This window comes from Amia ocellicauda, chromosome 9 (genome assembly GCF_036373705.1).
Source record: "Amia ocellicauda isolate fAmiCal2 chromosome 9, fAmiCal2.hap1, whole genome shotgun sequence".
Classification (NCBI taxonomy): Eukaryota; Metazoa; Chordata; class Actinopteri; order Amiiformes; family Amiidae; genus Amia; species Amia ocellicauda.
The window spans coordinates 13,840,917-13,860,784 of NC_089858.1; the positions used below are offsets into that span (position 1 = coordinate 13,840,917).

The 19,868-nt window shown below is 40.6% G+C and overlaps 1 protein-coding gene across 1 annotated transcript; it reads right to left on the reverse strand.

Annotated features, from left to right (window-relative positions):
- Positions 1-1,969: 1,969 nt before the first annotated feature.
- Positions 1,970-3,971, reverse strand: LOC136758181 (alpha-(1,3)-fucosyltransferase 7-like). Its single transcript, XM_066712451.1, has one exon. The coding sequence runs from the start codon at positions 3,969-3,971 to the stop codon at positions 2,925-2,927; it is 1,047 nt and encodes a 348-aa protein (XP_066568548.1). The 3' UTR covers positions 1,970-2,924.
- Positions 3,972-19,868: the final 15,897 nt, after the last annotated feature.

Genomic DNA, 19,868 nt, shown 5'->3' on the forward strand with positions numbered 1-19,868 from the left:
AGACGCAAGGCTCCTGTATATACGTTCATAATCATGTGGACTCGAGTGTTGGTGCAGTTGGAAGGAGCTGACACTTAGCTGCACTTTCCTGAGAAATGTTGCATCATACTCACACTTCATCAGCATGTTATTCTGCTTCAGAGAGATATTGTTTGTGAATCATTTATCAGGTGACATTCGCTAACCCTTAACTCAAAGTGCTGCAGACGAATCCTCTAACTGACTTGGCGGGGGCAGGGCATTAAACATATCTGATATAATATTATAGACTCTTTATGAGGTAAGTTGTTTTAAGTTTTAGTAATTTTTCATACTTCAATGAAAAACAAGAACAAGATAATTATTTGTAATATATATATATATATATATATATATATATATATATATATATATATATTCAGCACAATTTGTATAGTGTAACGTAAAGGGAAAAAGGTGAAAATAGAAAGAGGAGAGTGTAAAACTGACTTTTCCCTTTGCTTTTTAGGTAAATCGGTTAGTTTCATTATTAATCAGTTTCATTATTCTTCATTAAGAATCAAACCTTTAAACACAAACGTTTGAATATAACAACACAGGACCAAATATAAACGGCTCAACCTTATTCATTCTGTGATCAATTTAGTTTTGCATTCGGCCACGTCTGGGATTTTACAATCTGTACCGTACCGGAGCTTCGTTTTCGTATTTAATTTAGTTTTTTTATTAAACATTGGATAAAGGCATCTAATTCATAATATAGAAGAAATCAATATATTTCTTGCTGTATAAATATATAAGGTGTGTGGGTGCGAGTGCGACTGTGTTTATCTCGGATATTTCGAGAGGGCGGGAGGCATGTGCTTACCGCAGGGCTGTGTCAGTAACCCCAGTGCGAATGGGTGTGTGACTGTGCCCATTTTGTGCCCTCATCGGTGTGTCTCTACATACAACGAGCTAAAGCAAGATTTTCAAACACAGACACTGAGTATGTAGAGTGAAGACTTAAATTTAGTGATGGCTGCCATCTAATGAATATATATATATATATATATATATATATATATATATATATATAATGTAGGTTATATATTTTTATATATACTCACATTTTAAATCTGTCATTCAGACCTGCAAATCAAAACAGGAATGCTTATCTTCAGTTAGGGCTCGCTGGTTGCTATTCTGCACAAATGCGAGATGTGTCTTATCACAACTGCAGCATGTGCCACTTAAGTAATCCTTAAGTCCGTGTTCTAGAAGGTTGAGACATTAAGTTTTTATATATATTTATATGTACCTGTCAGGTCAGGAAAAAAATAAAAATTATATATATATAATTATATTATATATTATATATTTTTAATATAATTTATATTTATATATATATATATATATATATATATATATATATACTTTTTTATATACATTTTTTATATATTTTTATATAATTTTATTTAAATATATATACGTACATATATATGCAGAGCCAAACAGGACCATATTATTGTACATATATATCATGAATTTCAATATATTGAAGTTTGATATGTATATGAAAATCAATATTTTTAGCTCAAATCTGATATTCATAAGAGATATAGAAGTTTTATTGTATATATCACACTTCAATATATATCAAATTGTATAAATATCAATGCATATTTTACTTTGATCTATATATATCAAGTTTCATTATTTAAATATCAAACATCCTTTCTTCATATGTATTTCTACCTTTGATCTATATATAGTTTAATTGCATATATTGACATTTTTTTATATATATATATATATAAATAAAAGCACAATCTCTTTTTGCACTTCATAACCACTTGAACAACATTACAAATATATGTGCCACAGTTACATTTCATCAATAGGCATAATCACCATGTATGAGTATATATTTTTATATATATTATATATATATATATATATATATATTAAGAAACCAAGTAATGTAGTGTGTAAACATTTTGAAGTTTATTTATATTAATTTCCTGTGTACATAATGTGTAAATATAATGAAAAGTTTAATAATTTTCCGTACCATCTATTTTGCATAATTTTACTGTATGTTACAGATTACATTTTTATTTTACCATATGGTATTTCCCATTATACACACACACACACACACACAACCATGTTAGAACTCATTACACACACCCCAGTATTTCTGTATGGCAGCATTTACTGCAGGTCGGAGCTGGCCTGCAGGGTGTGTCCCTTTCCGGCACTCTTGTCAGCAACACTTGCTTCATTTGCCTGAGCTGTAATTTATCATGCGTTTCCCTGCACACATAGCCAGCCAGTCAGTCTGTCTCCAGTTTGGGCTGCTCCCCAGTCCAGAGCTGCTGGGCAGCCCAGTGACCTGGCCTCTCTGAGCCGTCTCCTACTTCAGAGAGACCTACCCGTTAAGTGAATAATTGGCTCAATTAACCAATTAAGTGCTCAATCTATTAATCTATCCATCTATATCTGCCTTTTGTCAAAATCAGTATAATGGTTTTGAAAATGATTAACGTACATTACAAGGCTGTCAGTTAAAAAAATATATAAAAAAATATATACATAAATTTCCAATCCCAAGAACGACTCCCACAAAACAGTTTGGTAAAAACAAATAAACAATCAAAACAAAACAAATCAGAAGAGAACAGTATCCCTGTGTTTCTCTACATCACTCCTGTGTTGTGTCTGTGCTGAGGTGTTTGACACAGCCTGTGAGGAGGGCTGGTGCTTACATTGCAGCATTGCACGGGGCTCGTGTCCTGTGTGTTGGAAGCTTGTGTAAAAACATTCCTTATTCATCCCTGCAGCTTCATACATCAGCCCTGGGTAGCAGGTGTTTCATGTATGCATCGACACAAAGCTGTAATTCCAACAAATTATAATAATTATATTACAATTAATATGAAATAATCTGCATTAGGGTGTCATCACCTGACAGACCAGCCCTGCAGATCATGGTACACCTTCCTGGGGGACACAGTGTGGTACTGGATGCAAGCAAGACAGATCCTATTTAACCAGCCCCTGTACTCCTGTACCTCCCACTCGCGGTGCCACTGGAAGTACTGCTGGTATCGTGTCTCGTTGGTGGCCACAGTGCGCAGGAATTCAGCAAGCTCCCGGACAGAAGGGAAGTCGTCCACGTGGATGAAGGAGTCGGGGGGGGCCAAGGCCTCATAGTCGGAGCGGGGGGCACCCAGCACCACAGGCACTGCACCTGCCTCGTAGGAGTTGCGCCACAGCTTCTCAGTGATGTAGTCGCGATGCTCCGAGTTCTCGAAAGCCAGGTAGAAACGATACTGTGAGATGGTGCTCAGTAGCTGGTCGGACTTCAGCGGCTTGTGCACAGAGCGCCCGTATATATCCAGGGGAATCAGCTTGCTTAGCTCCCTGGCAACCTTGCTCCTCCTGTGTCTCTCCTTGTAGTTGCTCACCACCCAGCAGGCCAGCTTGTCTGAGCGCTTCCGGGGGATGGTGTAATTGCTGCTGCTCTTCCCCCTCCTGGGCACCCGCTTCCCATAGGGAACATAGATGTCTGCATTCCGCTGGTAGGTCAGGGTCCAGTTGAAGAGGCCGTTGAGCCAGGTCAGGTTGTAGTTATGGGTCGGTGACTCCATTGACATCCAGACCCACTTCTGCCCAGGAGGCCGGGGATGGTCAGTAGGCAGAGCCACGGCCCGACTGTTGATCTCTCGGTGGTGGAAGAGGACCGCGTCTGCCTGCTCATAGAGGGAGCGGTTGTCAGTGAGATGGCAGGTGGGGAGGCCGTCATTTGTTTCACACATGTCACTGTGCAGGGGGAAGGCATGGCCAAATGGCCAGTTCCAGACCAGAACAGTGATGTTGTGGATGGGGGGGGCTCCTCTGCCCTGGGGCAGCAGCAGCGGGTTGTACCAGACCAGCAGCAGGAGCACAAGGAGCAGAGGTAGGAGCATGAGCTGCAGGCGTGGTGCTGGCAGCAGCACCTTGATCATCTAGGAGACGAGGAGGAGGAGAGGAATTATGCAGTGCAGGAAATCTGTTGTTTCACTCCCTGAGGGGGAGCCTGAGAGAGAGAGAGAGCGAGCGAGAGAGATAAAAATATAGATATATATATATATAAATACAGATGAAACCCCCCCCACACACAAAAAAAAACCCCTTTTAAAGCAGGAGACAGGAGAATGTGGTACAGTGGGCCGCTGTGTTACTGTTGGAATCAAAGAGTCACTGTGTTACAACTGTTTATTAACAGTTAATAAATGTGTAATACATGCATTTGTAATTAAGCACCTATTAAACAATTTTTCACACCTATATAAACAGCACGATAATATGGTGTTCCAGCATTGTAGACAATGGGACAGAGAAGTGTGTGTCTGTCTAGGTGCTTGTTTGTATATATGTGTGTCTTTGTTTGTACATCTGTGTGCATATGCATATATACTGTATGTGTTTCTCACAGAGATTGTGTATATTTGTGCATGAATGTATGTGTCTATGTGTCTGTTTGTATTTGTGTGTGTATAATATACATGTGTGCATGTGCATATATGTGTGTCTGTGTGTGTGTTAGGTCGTGTGTCCGGCGCTCGTCTGAAAGCGCGGCAGCGAGGCTCCAGAGCTCTGGAGGCGCAGCGCTGTTTCAGGGCAATGATACGCAATATCCGCCGCAGTCATGTGTTGAAGTGCCTGATGTCGCAGATAGTTTGTGTTGCTAACAAATACTGACTGTACAATGTCGGCACAAGGCAGAGGGAAGACTGAAGCCCGGAGAGAGAGAGGACGGACGACCAGACAAAAACGCGCAGCGCTCAGCGTGAAAAAGACGCTCAGCGCCGCGTCCCGCTGCCGGCGCTTTAAAATCGCGGCTCCATTGCAAACAATTGAGAAAACACGCCGACCCCAGGAAGAAACGCTTTGTTGGACGCACGGGCTTACTCTGTTTCTCAGTTTTGTGTCCGTTCTGTATCTGTTTCTTAACATAATTTAAATCTGTTTATTTTTAGGTGTCTCTCTTAGTTTAATCTAAATATAACCATTTAAACCAATGTGAGTATATTTGTAACTCCCCAAAGTGACAATGGTGAAATAGAGCTGACACTGAGACCACAGCGCAAATCTGTCACTCTGGTCCTGGACAGCTAGCAGCTGACGTTCTCGATATGTAAGCGAACCATAATCCTCGATTTGGTGTCACCCCTCTCAAAAAATGTTGTTGCAAGTAAAACGAGACTGTGACTATAAAGTCACTGTGGCTGTAAGAAGCAATGCGGGTCAGTGCAGTAGTCCCTTAGTGAGTCAGTGAGTCAGTGCACTAGTTAGTTAATGAGTCAGTCAGTGCACTAATCAGTCAGTGCACTAATCAGTTGGTCAGTGAGTCTGTGCACTAGTTAGTCAATGAGTTAGTCAGTGCACTAGTGAGTCAGTGCACTAGTCAGTTAATGAGTCAGTCAGTGCACTAATCAGTTGGTCAGCGAGTCTGTGTACTAGTTAGTCAATGAGTTAGTCAGTGCACTAGTGAGTCAGTGCACTAGTCAGTTAATGAGTCAGTCAGTGCACTAATCAGTTGGTCAGCGAGTCTGTGTACTAGTTAGTCAATGAGTTAGTCAGTGCACTAGTGAGTCAGTGCACTAGTCAGTTAATGAGTCAGTCAGTGCACTAATCAGTTGGTCAGCGAGTCTGTGTACTAGTTAGTCAATGAGTTAGTCAGTGCACTAGTGAGTCAGTGCACTAGTCAGTTAATGAGCCAGTCAGTGCACTAATCAGTTGGTCAGCGAGTCTGTGTACTAGTTAGTCAATGAGTTAGTCAGTGCACTAGTCAGTCAGTGCACTAACCAGTCATTGAATCAGTTACAGTTTTTCTCAATCGATGTGGCATATTTTCTGAAACAAATTTAACATTCTCAAAACTCTAAGTACAATCACACAGTACATTCAGCACAACACTATATTTCACCTGCAAAAGGCAATACCTCAATCAAAATAATTAACTCATGTTTCAAATGTAAATAAATCAATCACAGTATTTCTCAATCGATTTGGCACATTTTCTGAAACACACTTCACATTCTCAAAACATGTTTCAAACAAATCCATCAATTAATAAATAATTGTCACCAAAACAAAAGGTTCCTTTATCATTGCTTCAACCAAGACAAGACATCCAAGACATCTCATCACATGACAGTGTACTCTGAAAGTGTGATAGTTACCCACTATAAAATACTGTCAAATTTCTAACATTTTTTATGTAACTAACTGAATAGTATTTCTGTCAAAAAGTAATGGCAGACACTGTAACTTTTTAACAACAAAACATTTATTTATACATTTCTCAATACTGTATGCAGCTAACTTTATATCAAACACAACATAAAAAGCTTGTACAGCACAGAACAGAAATATACAATAGCACAATGATGTACATTAGGAACTACAGTATATGTAAAATAAAAAAGAAAAGATGCTGCAAGTTCATCAGTCTAATGGGTCATGAGACAGCTTACGTTGTCCCAAACTATAACATAAGTTGGCAACATAAGAGAGGCTGTCTTTTCCTTGTCCTCTGTACCCCCCTCTCCCCCTCACCACACCATCACACACTCCTTCCTCCTGCCCCATCTGTCTCCTGCCTGTTCCATATTCTACAATTGTAAAATTCAGTCTTGGCCTTGCAGTATGAATGTGTTTGAGTACTGACAGGTTATGAGTTGCACCTGTAAACTAAATTTGACAGCATATGCAATTGGTTGCAAAATGTAATATTTCCCCATCTAGCCTAAGCCAATCCATCTGACAACTATTACAACAATACCACATAATGGCTCTTTATCTAATATATGTTACAACTGTTGGTTGTTCTATTTAACATGTAAGGATTTACACAATGAACATGTGCATAACTGCATGTGAGAGTAATATAATCTAACAGAAAATGAATGTAAACTATTTTGATCAATAAGGCTTACTCACTGCATTTTGTGTGAAAGCAATAAGAAATGACTATAGTCATGTGAGCAAATGACATAATGGTGTGGAGTATTTCATACACTGTTTGACAAAATTTGATAGTGATTCGACAATTGTACCAAAGTGATAGAGAAAAACTGTAATGCACTAGTTGGTCTGTCAGTCAGTTAGTGACTCAGTCAGTCAGTGACTCAGTCAGGACAGTAGCCAGTGATTGAGTCAGTTATTGCACTAATCAGTCAGTGAGTCAGTGCACTAGTCCATCATTAAATCAGTCAGTGCACAAGTGAGTCAGTGCACTAGTCAGCCAGTGAGTCAGTCAGTGCACTAGTCAGTGAGTCAGTGCACTAGTTAGTCAATGAGTCAGTCAGGGCACAACTCAGTCAATGAGCCAGTGCACTGGTTCCTCAGTAAATCGGTCAGTGTACTAGTAAATCAGTGCACTAGTCAGTCAGTGAGTCAGTCATTGCACTAATCAGTCAGTCAGTGAAACAGTGTACTAATTTGGTAGTGAGTCAGTTCACTAGTCCCTCAGTGAGTCAATGCACTAGTCTATCAGTGAGTCAGTGCACTAATCCCTCAGTGAGTCAGTCAGTGCACAAGTCCGTCATTAAGTCAGTTAGTGAACTAGTCCATCAGTGAGTCAGTCAGTGCAAAAGTCCATCATTAAGTCAGTCAGTGCACTATCCAGTTAGTGAGTCAGTGTACTAGTCAGTCAGTTAGTGAGTCAGTGCACTAGTCAGTCAGTCAGCCAGAGCACCACAGAACACCTCACACACTCCTGAGAGCACTGAGAGTCCAGGACAGGTCGCACACTGCACATTTAAAACCATACAGCCAGGCTTATCAAAAGGAAACAGACAACTTCCCCCACTCTCTCTCCATGTATCTACTGTATATATATATATATATATATATATATATATATATATATATATATATATATATATATATATATATATATCAGGGAGGCTGCCACCGGGCGGGGGGGAGAGAAGGGCAACAACCCCCTCACTTTTCAAACTGTGGGGACCAACATATGAATTGGCTCCCACACACACCTTTAAGGTGACCAGACATTCAACAAAATCCAGAATATAGGTAGCAGAAGCCTGAAATACTTGCTCTATATTGCATTTGTGACTGAAACACTGCACTAAATTGCAGTGGTGACTTTTTTATTGTCAATATTAAGTCCCATGCTTTATTATTCTATTTTTGTTTGTTTGTGAATTGGCTGTTTTACACAAGTGGGTGAAATTAACTTGGAAATTAAAAGCTGAAATTACAATGAAAATGATGTTGATTAGTAGTTCATTTCTCCCTGTGTCCCGCTAATCACACCACCACCCCCTCCAAACACATACACACGTATGCTGTAATGGATAGAACTGTTCTTCCTAAGTACTGGTTGGATGTGAAGTGTGAAGTATTAACTCTGGGCTCTGGCCAAGTGAATGTTTTACAAATCATTTCTGTATATTTGCAAATTGTAGAAAATCTATTTTTCATAAATTGTACTTCTTTAACATACTTTTCTATTGTTGACTGTGTGTGTTCTTTGCATGTGTGCATGGAAATCTTATATCCGTGTTAACATACAGTGCGTAAATGCACACATAGCCCAGAACCAGTGTGTAATTTGAGTTCTGTGGGAAGGCTTTCTGCATGCAGAGAGTAGTGGGGGTGTGAAGCAGTCAGCCTGGTCATAGCTGAGGCTCCTGAGTCACCAGGAAGGGTGGGGGCAGGGCATCAGGGGGAGGATAGGGGTCTGAACTCATTGGATTTTCGACAGGAAGGGGCCCAGTTACCATCGATAACTGCTCAGACAACGTGTTTGCGTTAGAGAGGTGGTGAGTAATTAAATTCTTGGTAATATGCATAGTTGATAAAGTGTCAGTTTCTCAGAACAGAACAGCCTGATCAAGATAGCAGAGGAAGACATTTGTTTATGTTTGTTTTTTATTCCTTTTTTCCATTTGTCATGTTGTAGGCTGGTGTCTGCAGGCGGGGTGGGAGGGACACACTGAGCCTCGCACTGCAGATTGCAAAATAATGAAAAACGGGATCCTGCCTGATCCTTCGTGTAGCAAACCTGACCTACACTTCCTTCTGTGGGCGTGGCATCAGGGCCACAGCTGTCCTTCAAGTGTGTGGACTGTGGATTGCATTGTGTGTGGTGTGCGTTGTGTGTGGAGTGCGTTGTGTGTGGTGTGTGGAGTGCGAGAATTTTTTATAAATAAATAAATAAATAAATAAATAAATAATAATAAAAAAAAAATACAATTCAAATAATTAATGGGTTGATGACTCACACCAGTGTTTCCTGTGTTCTAAATATAACTCCTATCAGAAATGTTGGGTGGCTTCATCTTTCTTTCTTTCTTTCTTTCTTTCCGTCATCTGTTGGCTAGTGTGTGTTGGTGCCGGAGTGCCGTCACTGTTCTGTTTTGGTATTTTGCTTTTAGACTTTTGCTTTGTTTGTATTTTTTCCTCTGTGGTGGGGGGCCTGTCAGGCTCTTCCGGTGATAAGGGGACAGGGAGCAGTTTGAGTGAGGGCGCTGGTCTGAGCTGAGCTTTGAGGTATTGGGCTGAGCTGGGCTGTGAAGTGCTGGGCTGGGTTGGGTTGAGCTGAGCTGGGCTGGGTTGGGTTGGGCTGAGCTGAGCTGTGAAGTGCTGGTCAGGATGAGCCTTTGTCATCACTATTGTCATGGTGTTGCTCATTTGTCAGGCTGTGAAACTGTGCCACAGCAGCAGCCACATGTCCAGATTCTGTTCATGCAGAGCAGTTGACTGGAGACAGAACGGGGGGGGCTCTGACCAACACAGTGCTTGCGTCCGCTTGCACCTTTGCTCCAGTTGCACCAGGCTGTGCAAAGCCTGTTTACAGTTTGTGATGACTGCAAGTGTCCCTGGGTAGAGGGTCTGCTAAGAAATCAACAACACCAACAGGAATAAGAATAATAAAATAGTAAAACTCAGGGTGTGTCCCAAAGTTTATGCACACATCAGACATGGTCCTCTTGGATGTTTACCCGTCACTAGCAGTGTTTACTGCCTGACTGCACAGCTACATGGACCCTGGGCTGGGTTCTGCGTTAAGGCCAGTTTACACTTCATTGCCCAACCATCGCTGAAGAACAAAGCGACCAGCGATCATTGTTGTCATGTCACTGTGCATTTTATATTTTCTGGTGTCAGTCACCCTTGCTCAATAACGACAGTCGCTGGTCAAGTCGCTGAGAGTTCAGATCAACTGCACTTTGACCTCAGTTTCAAATGAACTGTGATTAATTTAGAGTGTTTGAGAAGCTTCTCAGCATAATAACTTCTTATCCCCATCTCTACCAAGTTGACAGAACTTATTATAAAGAAAAAAAAGAAAAAGAAAAGGTTGGACATCGATTGCTTTTCAAATATAATTTTTAAGAATGCATCTTTATCAGCACATAATGTAATAACATTGAATTTTATAATATAGCAAACCATTGCACTAAAATTAAATATGTTAACAAGGTTGTAGAAATAAGGAAAACCCATGTAAGTTATGTAATTCATATATGCATATGTATTTAACCAAATACTTTAAAATTCGGTTTGATCGTTCTATTCACAGGTGGCCAACCACCTCCCCCATCCCAAGAAAGACCAGCATTAAATACACATTTAAACCATGGTTTAAAGTGTTACAACATTATGATTTATTTAACAGACAAATACATTTGTGTTTAGCCTAAACAGGGCCTACGTACATTCACAAATAAAATTTGTAAGCGATTGCAGCAAATTGTATTTAACTAGTTGTTGTCTTAGCGTGTAACAGTGAGCTACATTACATTTTTTTAATCCTTGTTAAATCATCATGTCTATCTACGTAGCTGCGGGCACAATTTTAATTATTCTTATACTCATTGTCAAAGGCAGTTAAATGTACACACGTATATTTTGCTAATAGCCAACCAGCATTACCAGAATATACTATATTACATAACACAGGAGTGCCTCTACAGTGGATCTTCCTCCAAGAAGTGGAGCAAAAACAACAGCGGCACACAAAAGGGGAGTACTGCTAATATACCTTTTTTTAATGCCATTTACTGTTTGTTGTGCAGCATGTTTACCATGGTTAGATCCACCATAATGATAATTTTACATGCACAAAATGCGTAGTTAATAAGGAGCTGGCGGAATGAGTACACGTGTTGGAGGAACATGTAGATACTTTTAGAAAAATAAGAGGCAGAAAATTGCCTACACTTGGTCTGTAGAAACATGGATTCATCCTGTGTAGCCAGCGATAGACCCAACCCGGCAGCTCCACAGTCACAGCAGAATCGCTGGGTCTTGGTAAAAAGGGGTTCTAGAAGGACGAAATCAAAAGCTAGAGCTCTGGTGCACCAGTCACCCATTCGGATTGCAAACAGATCTCAGATGCACATCTGCTGAGAAGGTGCTCATTATTGCAGACTCCATACTTAGAAATATAAAGATTGCATCACCAGCAGTAGAAGTAAAATGCCTCCCGGGAGCCAGAGTCTCTGACATCGAAGCTAAATTAGACTAACTGCCCAGCAGTAAAGTTTCTAGTCTGGTTATTCACACTGGCACTAACGATATTAGACATAGACAATCAGAGATTTTAAAAAGAAACTTAATATCGCTATATGTCAGAATATTACTGTCTCTGTCTCTTGCTACCAACATTACACAGAGGGGATGAGGCCTTTAGCAGGCTGTCCTCCCTAAATAGCTGGTTGACAAGCTGGTGTGCATCAAATAAGTTCGCTTTTGTGAACAATTGGGATTGTTTTTGGGAAAGGCCTGGCTTATACAGAAGAGATGGGCTCCATCCCAGCTGGAGAGGAGCCCTAATGCTATCTGATAATATAGCTAGATGTTTAAAATCATGACTCCTCAGAGTGCCGGTCAGGCTACAGCCTCACAGTCCTACACTGCAGTCTGCCTGTAACTCCCAGCATAGCCTGACCCCAATCCTAGATCCCTGCCCGGGGGCATCCAATAAATTACATAGTCCTGAAATGAAATATTATACCAACAAAATGAATAGTTATCCTGTTAAAACAATATTGTTTCCTAGGCTTGAATGTATTCCTTCCTCTCGGGGCCCTCGCTACCTAGCAAAGCAGCCTTAATAAATGACACCATAACTAACACACACATAGATGTACTCACCTTGACTGAGACACTGTTAAGACCAGACGACACTGTTCCATTAGTAGAAGCCTCCCATAATGACTTCTCTTACTGCCAGAAGGCCCGTACAACAGGCTATGGGGGGGCCTAGCCACCATCTACCGCACAGACCTGTGCCTAGCTACTAAGCCATTAGACAGCTTCACATCTTTTGAAATTCACCAGGTAGAATTTAGGCTTAATCCACCTCTTCAGCTGATAGCTGTTTATAGGCCACCAGGCCCCTATTCAATTTTTATGACAGAATTTAGCGATCTCTTATCTAACTTACACCATGATAAATTAATTATTTTGGACTTTAAAATACATTAAAGAGGACCCCCTTACTGTTAGTTTCTTGTCCCTATTGGAGGCTTCACTCAGCATGTGTCAGGACCCATACACTAGATCTAGTTATTACCCATGGGGTAGAGATTCACAACCTAACAATATCACCACAAAACCAGATGATTTCTGACCACTGCCTACATTTGAGCTGCTTGGAGTAGAATCAGACACACAGGAGAGGAACATAGAAACTCATTGCCTAAATCCTACTTCTATTCATAAATGTCCTACTCTGTTGACTAATGTTGTTAGCTTTATCAAAACAAGATCTGTAGATTAATTATTAAATAATTTAAACAATACACTAAGCACTGCTTTAGACACAGTAACCCCATTAAGGATGCAACAAATTAAACCAATAAAACACTAAACACATTTTAATGAACACACTCGCTCACTTAAAACAGAATGCCGTAGATATCAATGTAAATGGAGAGCAACAAAATTAGAGGTATTCCATATGGCATGGAATGACAGTATAATAACATACAAGCAGGCCCTGTCCTCTGTTTGGTCTGCCTACTACTCTAATTTAATAGAGACGTATAAGAATAACCCACGTTTCCTTTTTAACACAATAGTGACCCTTACTAATCAGCAGGTTAAGCCTTCAGAGGTCATCCCTCCCAATATCACCTGCAATGACTTAATGGATCATTTAAATAGCAAAATCAATGGCATTAGAAAACAGATAGAACTGGAAACAAATACTATAGCTAATGCATGCAGTCCTTTACAGTCCCTGTCCACCTTAGACTCATTTACAGTGGCAATTCTAGAGTCTGTGAGGGCCCTAGGCAGAACAATAAATCAGGGCCTGTGGGGGGGGGGGTTGGGAGTTTTCTCCAGTGAGAGCGGTGGGGGGGCTAAGGGAGTTTTCTCCGGTGAGAGTGTGGGGGGGAGGGAAGGTGTTGACGGAATTTTCTCCGGTGAGAGCGGGGCTGGGGGGGGGTGATGGTGTTGCGGTCAATGCTGTGGATTCAATTTTGTTGCCCTTCTTTTTACGGCCGCTGCCTGGCTTGCCTGGCCATAAGCTGCGCCTCTGTTCATTTAACATAGTAAACCACCAAGAATTTCTCCTTAATTACTAAAATGAAAACAACAACCTGCACACTAGACCCTATACACACAAAACTACTAAAATAATCTCTGCCTTTAATTATTCACCTTAATTATCAATGCCTCTTTATCCTATGGATCTGTTCCGGAATTGTTTAAAATGGCTGTAATTAAACCACATCTTAAGAAATCCAGTGCCGACCCTAACTTATTTAAACACTATCGACCTATTTCAAACCTTCCCTTCCTTTCTAAGGTTCTAGAGAAAGTAGTTGCAAACCAATTGCAAGCTTTTTTAACTGATGATCATCTTCATGAGAAATCTCAATCAGGCTTCCGCTCTGGCCACAGTACAGAAACGGCCCTGTTAAAAGATTTAAACGACGTGTTTCAGTCCTCAGATTTAAGGCACGCCACTGTCATTATTTTAGACATAGACTTAAGTGTGGCTTTTGACACAATTGACCACCAAATACACTGCTTAGAAAACCGTGTTAGCCTGTCCCTATCATGTTATATCATGGTCAAACAGACTCCAATATGTACAGATTAATGAGAACCACTCAAATGTAACTGAGGTTAAGTACGGAGTCCCACAGGGCTCAGTCCTCGGACCTATACTTTTTTCATTGTACATACTCCCCTTAGGTGATATCACTCGACGACATAATATTACCTTTCACAGCTATGCAGACGACACACAATTACATCTGTCAGTAAATCCTAACAATACCATAGACCTAGGAAAAAACTACTCTGCTGCTTGTCTGAGATTAAAACATGTAATTTTATTATGCTTAATTCTGACAAAACAGAAGTCCTAATTTTAGGTGATGAAAATCTAACTGTTCATCAGACACTGATAAAACTGAGTAATGATAACTTTAATGTCTCCCCTATGGAGATGGCACGAAACCTGGGTGTCATCTGTGATCATAATCTATCCTTTGAATCACACCTTCAAAATGTGTCGAGATCCTCCTTCCTCCAGCTTAGAAACATTGCTAGACTGAGACAATTGACCTTTCGCAAAAGCCCCGCTGACCTTAGTTACTGTGGCTACGCCCGTCAAGCTGCGCTTCTCTGTAAGTGGGAACTACTGTAAACAGCTGAGCATGGAGGGAAGAGTAGCACATTAACGTCAGTGTAATGTGGCATACAGGCATACAGATCTCAATCAAAGAATGAGAAACCCCCTAAACTCATGCTAAATTGCGACCAGCACAGCTGTGTGAAGCAGTCATGCTCTTGCACTGCTGGGTCAGTTCTGTTTATAGAAATCTTCTATCAGTAAACATTATCCTATCAACCTCAGGGGGTTTGTAGGGGGGCCACTGGGGGGGCCAGCCTCATTTCCACACCAGGCACCCCCCTTAGACACGCCCCTGCCTACGAATGCCCCGATGTAACAAGCTAATATTACAGGTAGCTAGCTATCTAGCTAACGATAGTAGTAGCAAGATAGTTGTATTAATGGCCATGTTAGCACAAATATCTAATGACAGTGGTAGCTAACATTGTTGTCCAAGGAATAATTATGTTTAAATGTTGACAAAAGAAAAGATATCCCCCCTCTAAACTTCTGGGGTACCTGCTGTCAGATTTGCAGGTGCTGTAGACACAACGTTTCACCATTGTGAGGCTTAACAATGAAAGCTTAACGGACCTTCTTCAAGTAGTGACCGGTTGCTAAGGTAGGATTGGACAAGGACCGTTTGGGGGCGGGGCTTTGCGAAATTTGTACTCGCATTTGTTACATCTAGACTGGATTACTGTAATGCCATTCTGTCAGGCAGTACAAACAGCTATTTCTGCACTTCAGTTAGTCCAGAATGCAGCTGCAAGAATTCTAACTAAAACACATCACTCCAGTACTCCAGCTTCTCTTCACTGGCACCCAGTGTGCTATAGGATAGACTTTAAAGTTCTCTTACTAGCATTTAAAGCACTAAAGGGACTGGCACCTCCCTACTTAAAATATCTCCTTATCGAATACACTCCAGGTCGGCCATTGAGATCCAAAGAAGCCGTGAAACCGTGGAATGATCTTCCAGCCAATGTAAGAGATGCCCCCTCTGTCTTAGCCTTTTAATCACGACTGAAGACTCATCTATCCAGTCTCTGTTTTTCTAGCCCATAGTGTCGCTGGTGTGCCATGGACATGCAATGCACAACTGTCTTTGGAAATGTCCTGCATTGCATGACCAGTATCTGAGCACAACTGTCTTCTTGTCTTCCAGCAACAGCCCCCTCTGAGGGTCCAACGAGGCACCTCATTCCCCACCATGGGATTCTGACGAGGCACAACCCACCCCAGAGCAACCCACCACGGAGGGCCAACGGGGCATCCACACCCAGGTCTGACGAGCCACTGCCACTCAAAGGCTGTTGAGGTCAAACCCCTTCCCCCCCTTCGATGGCCGGTGAAAGGCCTCCAGAGGGAAGACCACAGCCAGCAGTACCGATCAAGAACTTTCTAATCTCCTTGTGCTGCTGTAACAACTATATTGCCTGGAGGGGAGGCAACCATTATGCCTAGTACCTAAGCCGTGGACCCCCAGAGATTAATTTTCTCTACATGCCATCCATAAGAGTTTTTCTGTTTTTCTCTCCTCCGTGCCTAAATGGTTTATTTATTTAAATGTTCATTTACTTTACTTTAGATCATGTAAACTGTTTAAAGGTCTATTTTTATTTTACTTTATTGTATTTATGCATTTTATTTTGCTGTACGTCGGCTGTATGTTTACCAGTCTGAAGTGCTCTGTGGCTACCCTGCGAAGGGCACTATACAAATAAAAGTTGATTGAATTGATTGATAACATTAATTACTAGTTTGTATAAACTAAGCATGGTACTTACATTAGAAATAGTCATTCAAGAACCTTAACTACTGTAAGGCCAATTCAATTAATTGCAACACATACAATGAATATATGCCCACTGTAAAATGCATCACAGTTGTTCAGGCTTAAGCCTGTCTGAATACACTCATGTGGCAATCTGAAGAAGCCGGGTGGTCATAAGAGCTGAAAAAGGATGTTACACTGTACATGTTGTAATTGTTTAAAGCCCTTTGGCGCAATGCAAAACATTATAAAGCCAGTAGTCTGTGTGGTGCACAGAGGAGTCTAGACACCAGAGTTGAAAGCCGACTAGAAAATGAATACCAGTTTGTTTAAAAAAACAAAAAGTTCAGAAACAATATTTAGCCTGCAACACCACTGACATACCAACACTATTGAGTATAGAACCCACAGTTTTCTGACCCAGGCTTTGTTTAATATATATATATACATATATACAGTGAGGGAAAAAATATTTGATCCCCTGCTGATTTTGTACGTTTGCCCACTGACAAAGAAATGATCAGTCTATAATTTTAATGGTAGGTGTATTTTAACAGTGAGAGACAGAATAACAACAAAAAAATCCAGAAAAACGCATTTCAAAAAAGTTAAAAATTGATTTGCATGTTAATGAGGGAAATAAGTATTCGATCCCCTATCAATCAGCAAGATTTCTGGCTCCCAGGTGTCTTTTATACAGGTAACGAGCTGCGATTAGGAGCACTCTCTTAAAGGGACTCTCCTAATCTCAGCTCATTACCTGTATAAAAGACACCTGTCCACAGAAGCAATCAATCAATCAGATTCCAAACTCTCCACCATGGCCAAGACCAAAGAGCTGTCCAAGGATGTCAGGGACAAGATTGTAGACCTACAAGGCTGGAATGGGCTACAAGACCATCGCAAAGCAGCTTGGTGAGAAGGTGACAACAGTTGGTGCGATTATTCGCAAATGGAAGAAACACAAAATAACTGTCAGTCTCCCTCGGTCTGGGGCTCCATGCAAGATCTCACTTCATGGAGTATCAATGATCATGAGAACGGTGAAGAATCAGCCCAGAACTACACGGGAGGATCTTGTTAATGATCTCAAGGCAGCTGGGACCATAGTCACCAAGAAAACAATTGGTAACACACTACGCCGTGAAGGACTGAAATCCTGCAGGTATTCCAGCATGACAATGACCCAAAACACACAGCCAAGGCAACAAAGGAGTGGCTCAAGAAGAAGCACATTAAGGTCCTGGAGTGGCCTAGCCAGCCTCCAGACCTTAATCCCATAGAAAATCTGTGGAGGGAGCTGAAGGTTCGAGTTGCCAAACGTCAGCCTCGAAACCTGAATGACTTGGAGAGGATCTGCAAAGAGGAGTGGGACAAAATCCCTCCTGAGATGTGTGCAAACCTGGTGGCCAACTACAAGAAACGTCTGACCTCTGTGATTGCCAACAAGGGTTTTGCCACCAAGTACTAAGTCGAAGGGGTCAAATACTTATTTCCCTCATTAACATGCAAATCAATTTATAACTTTTTTGAAATGCGTTTTTCTGGATTTTTTTGTTGTTCTTCTGTCTCTCACTGTTAAAATACACCTACCATTAAAATTATAGACTGATAATTTCTTTGTCAGTGGGCAAACGTACAAAATCAGCAGGGGATCAAATACTTTTTTCCCTCACTGTATACAAATTTTCCAATTATCCAGGACCCATACAAAGCTGCAAGTAAAGGTTTTTGAACTGCTTCGTCCTCCATGTCTGCTCTAATCAGTCTTGAGTCTAGAGTAGCTGGGGCATTGCTGAGTGTTTATAGTTCGCCAACAAACTACTCTGGTGTCTTGATCAGGCGACAATTGCTGGGCAGCTCGCTGTGGCTGAGTTTTAGATCGGGCGAAAGTCGGACGACGGAATGTAAACTGGCCTTTGTTTTGCCACCGTTTCACTCTGGTTAAGTTAAAATATATAATAATAATAATAATAATAATAATAATAATAATAATAATAATAATAATAATAATATATAAAACATTTTTGTTTGGCATGAAAAGGAGAGTAGTTTAGCCAATAGTTGTTTTAGTAGTGAACAGCGAGCATCACTGCGCAACCATCCTGTACTGCACCGGTTTCACGCACTGTGGGTGAAAGTTCAAAGGCGAGAGAACTCGGATGAGGAAATCTGCAACAGACGCCGGAGGGCAGAGTTGTTCCCTAACTGCAGCTCACACAGGAACCCGTGCAGACCAGTCTCTTTCACAAGCATTTCGTCACCTGTGGTGACTTTTTTTTAAAATATCGTTTGTGAAACACAAGATCTGCTCAGCTCCTGATAGATGCACATATGGCCGTATTAGTATCTCAGCACTACTGCAGTGCCACTAGCCCTGGGCCCCGTTGCATAAACATAGACTTAGTCTATTAGTATAATTATAAGTTATACTAATGATAGATAGTTAAAACCATTGCATAAAACAGTCTTTCCTTAGACTAGTCTTGCTGGGAATTTTAAGACACTTGAACAAGAAAAAAAACCCATGACGGACGTTTCTCTAAAACACAGACAATCTGAATTCACAGCAACAGAAAATCTTTACTATTATATTGAAATATAATGCATACAAATATATTTAAGGTGTAATTTTCTGCAACTTCCAATAACACCCTAAAACACATAGCGTGGGATAAAATAACAAAAAAGTTAAAAGTGTCAACCCCTTTATGTGCTGTTTGTACCTTCCGGGCAGAAACTATGGAAGAATATGGTAAAGTTAAGATTTTAGAGGAAACATCTGGGTACTGGTGAAGGACATGCCTCATTACTCAAAGAGACCAGAGGATTGGTGTTTGAAGTCTTTGGGGAGGAGTCTCGATGATGGGTGGGATTGCTGGTAGGCAGGAGAGCGTGTGTGAGAGCCAGGAGGAGTTAGTGACAGTGTCGCTAAAGATCCCCTAGCTTCAGAACAGAAGTCTGTCTCAGGCAAGCAGTTTCTGTAGGAAGATTGAATTAAATTCTAAGGTAGTCTGGGAGTGAGCAGTCTTATTTTTCAGGCTACTATAGTCTGTCTTAATTTTTATGCAATTGTCTAATTTTCATTAATTTGAATTCATTTAATTTCATTTGTCAAATTAAGACTTGTCTAATACAGCCCCAACTGAAAAAAATCATAATCATTACTAATATACAGAAAATTGCTTCATTAGTCCATGAGAAAGTGCAACGTTATATATTTTTATTTATTTTTGTTGTTGTTTTTTAACTCAGTTGGTGATTCATGTGTTTTATTATTCACAAATCACAAATTACAAAAACATATGTGGGGGATAGCTTATTGTTTATATATATATATATATATATATATATATATATATATATATATATATATATATATATATATATATATATACACACACACACTTTTATATATTTTGTCTTCAGAAACTTATTTTAAAATACAACACACACAACAACAACAGCATT

Bases quoted from the DNA above. Each gene is read 5' to 3' on its own strand.
- LOC136758181 (XM_066712451.1), bottom strand. From the start codon at position 3,971: ATGATCAAGGTGCTGCTGCCAGCACCACGCCTGCAGCTCATGCTCCTA.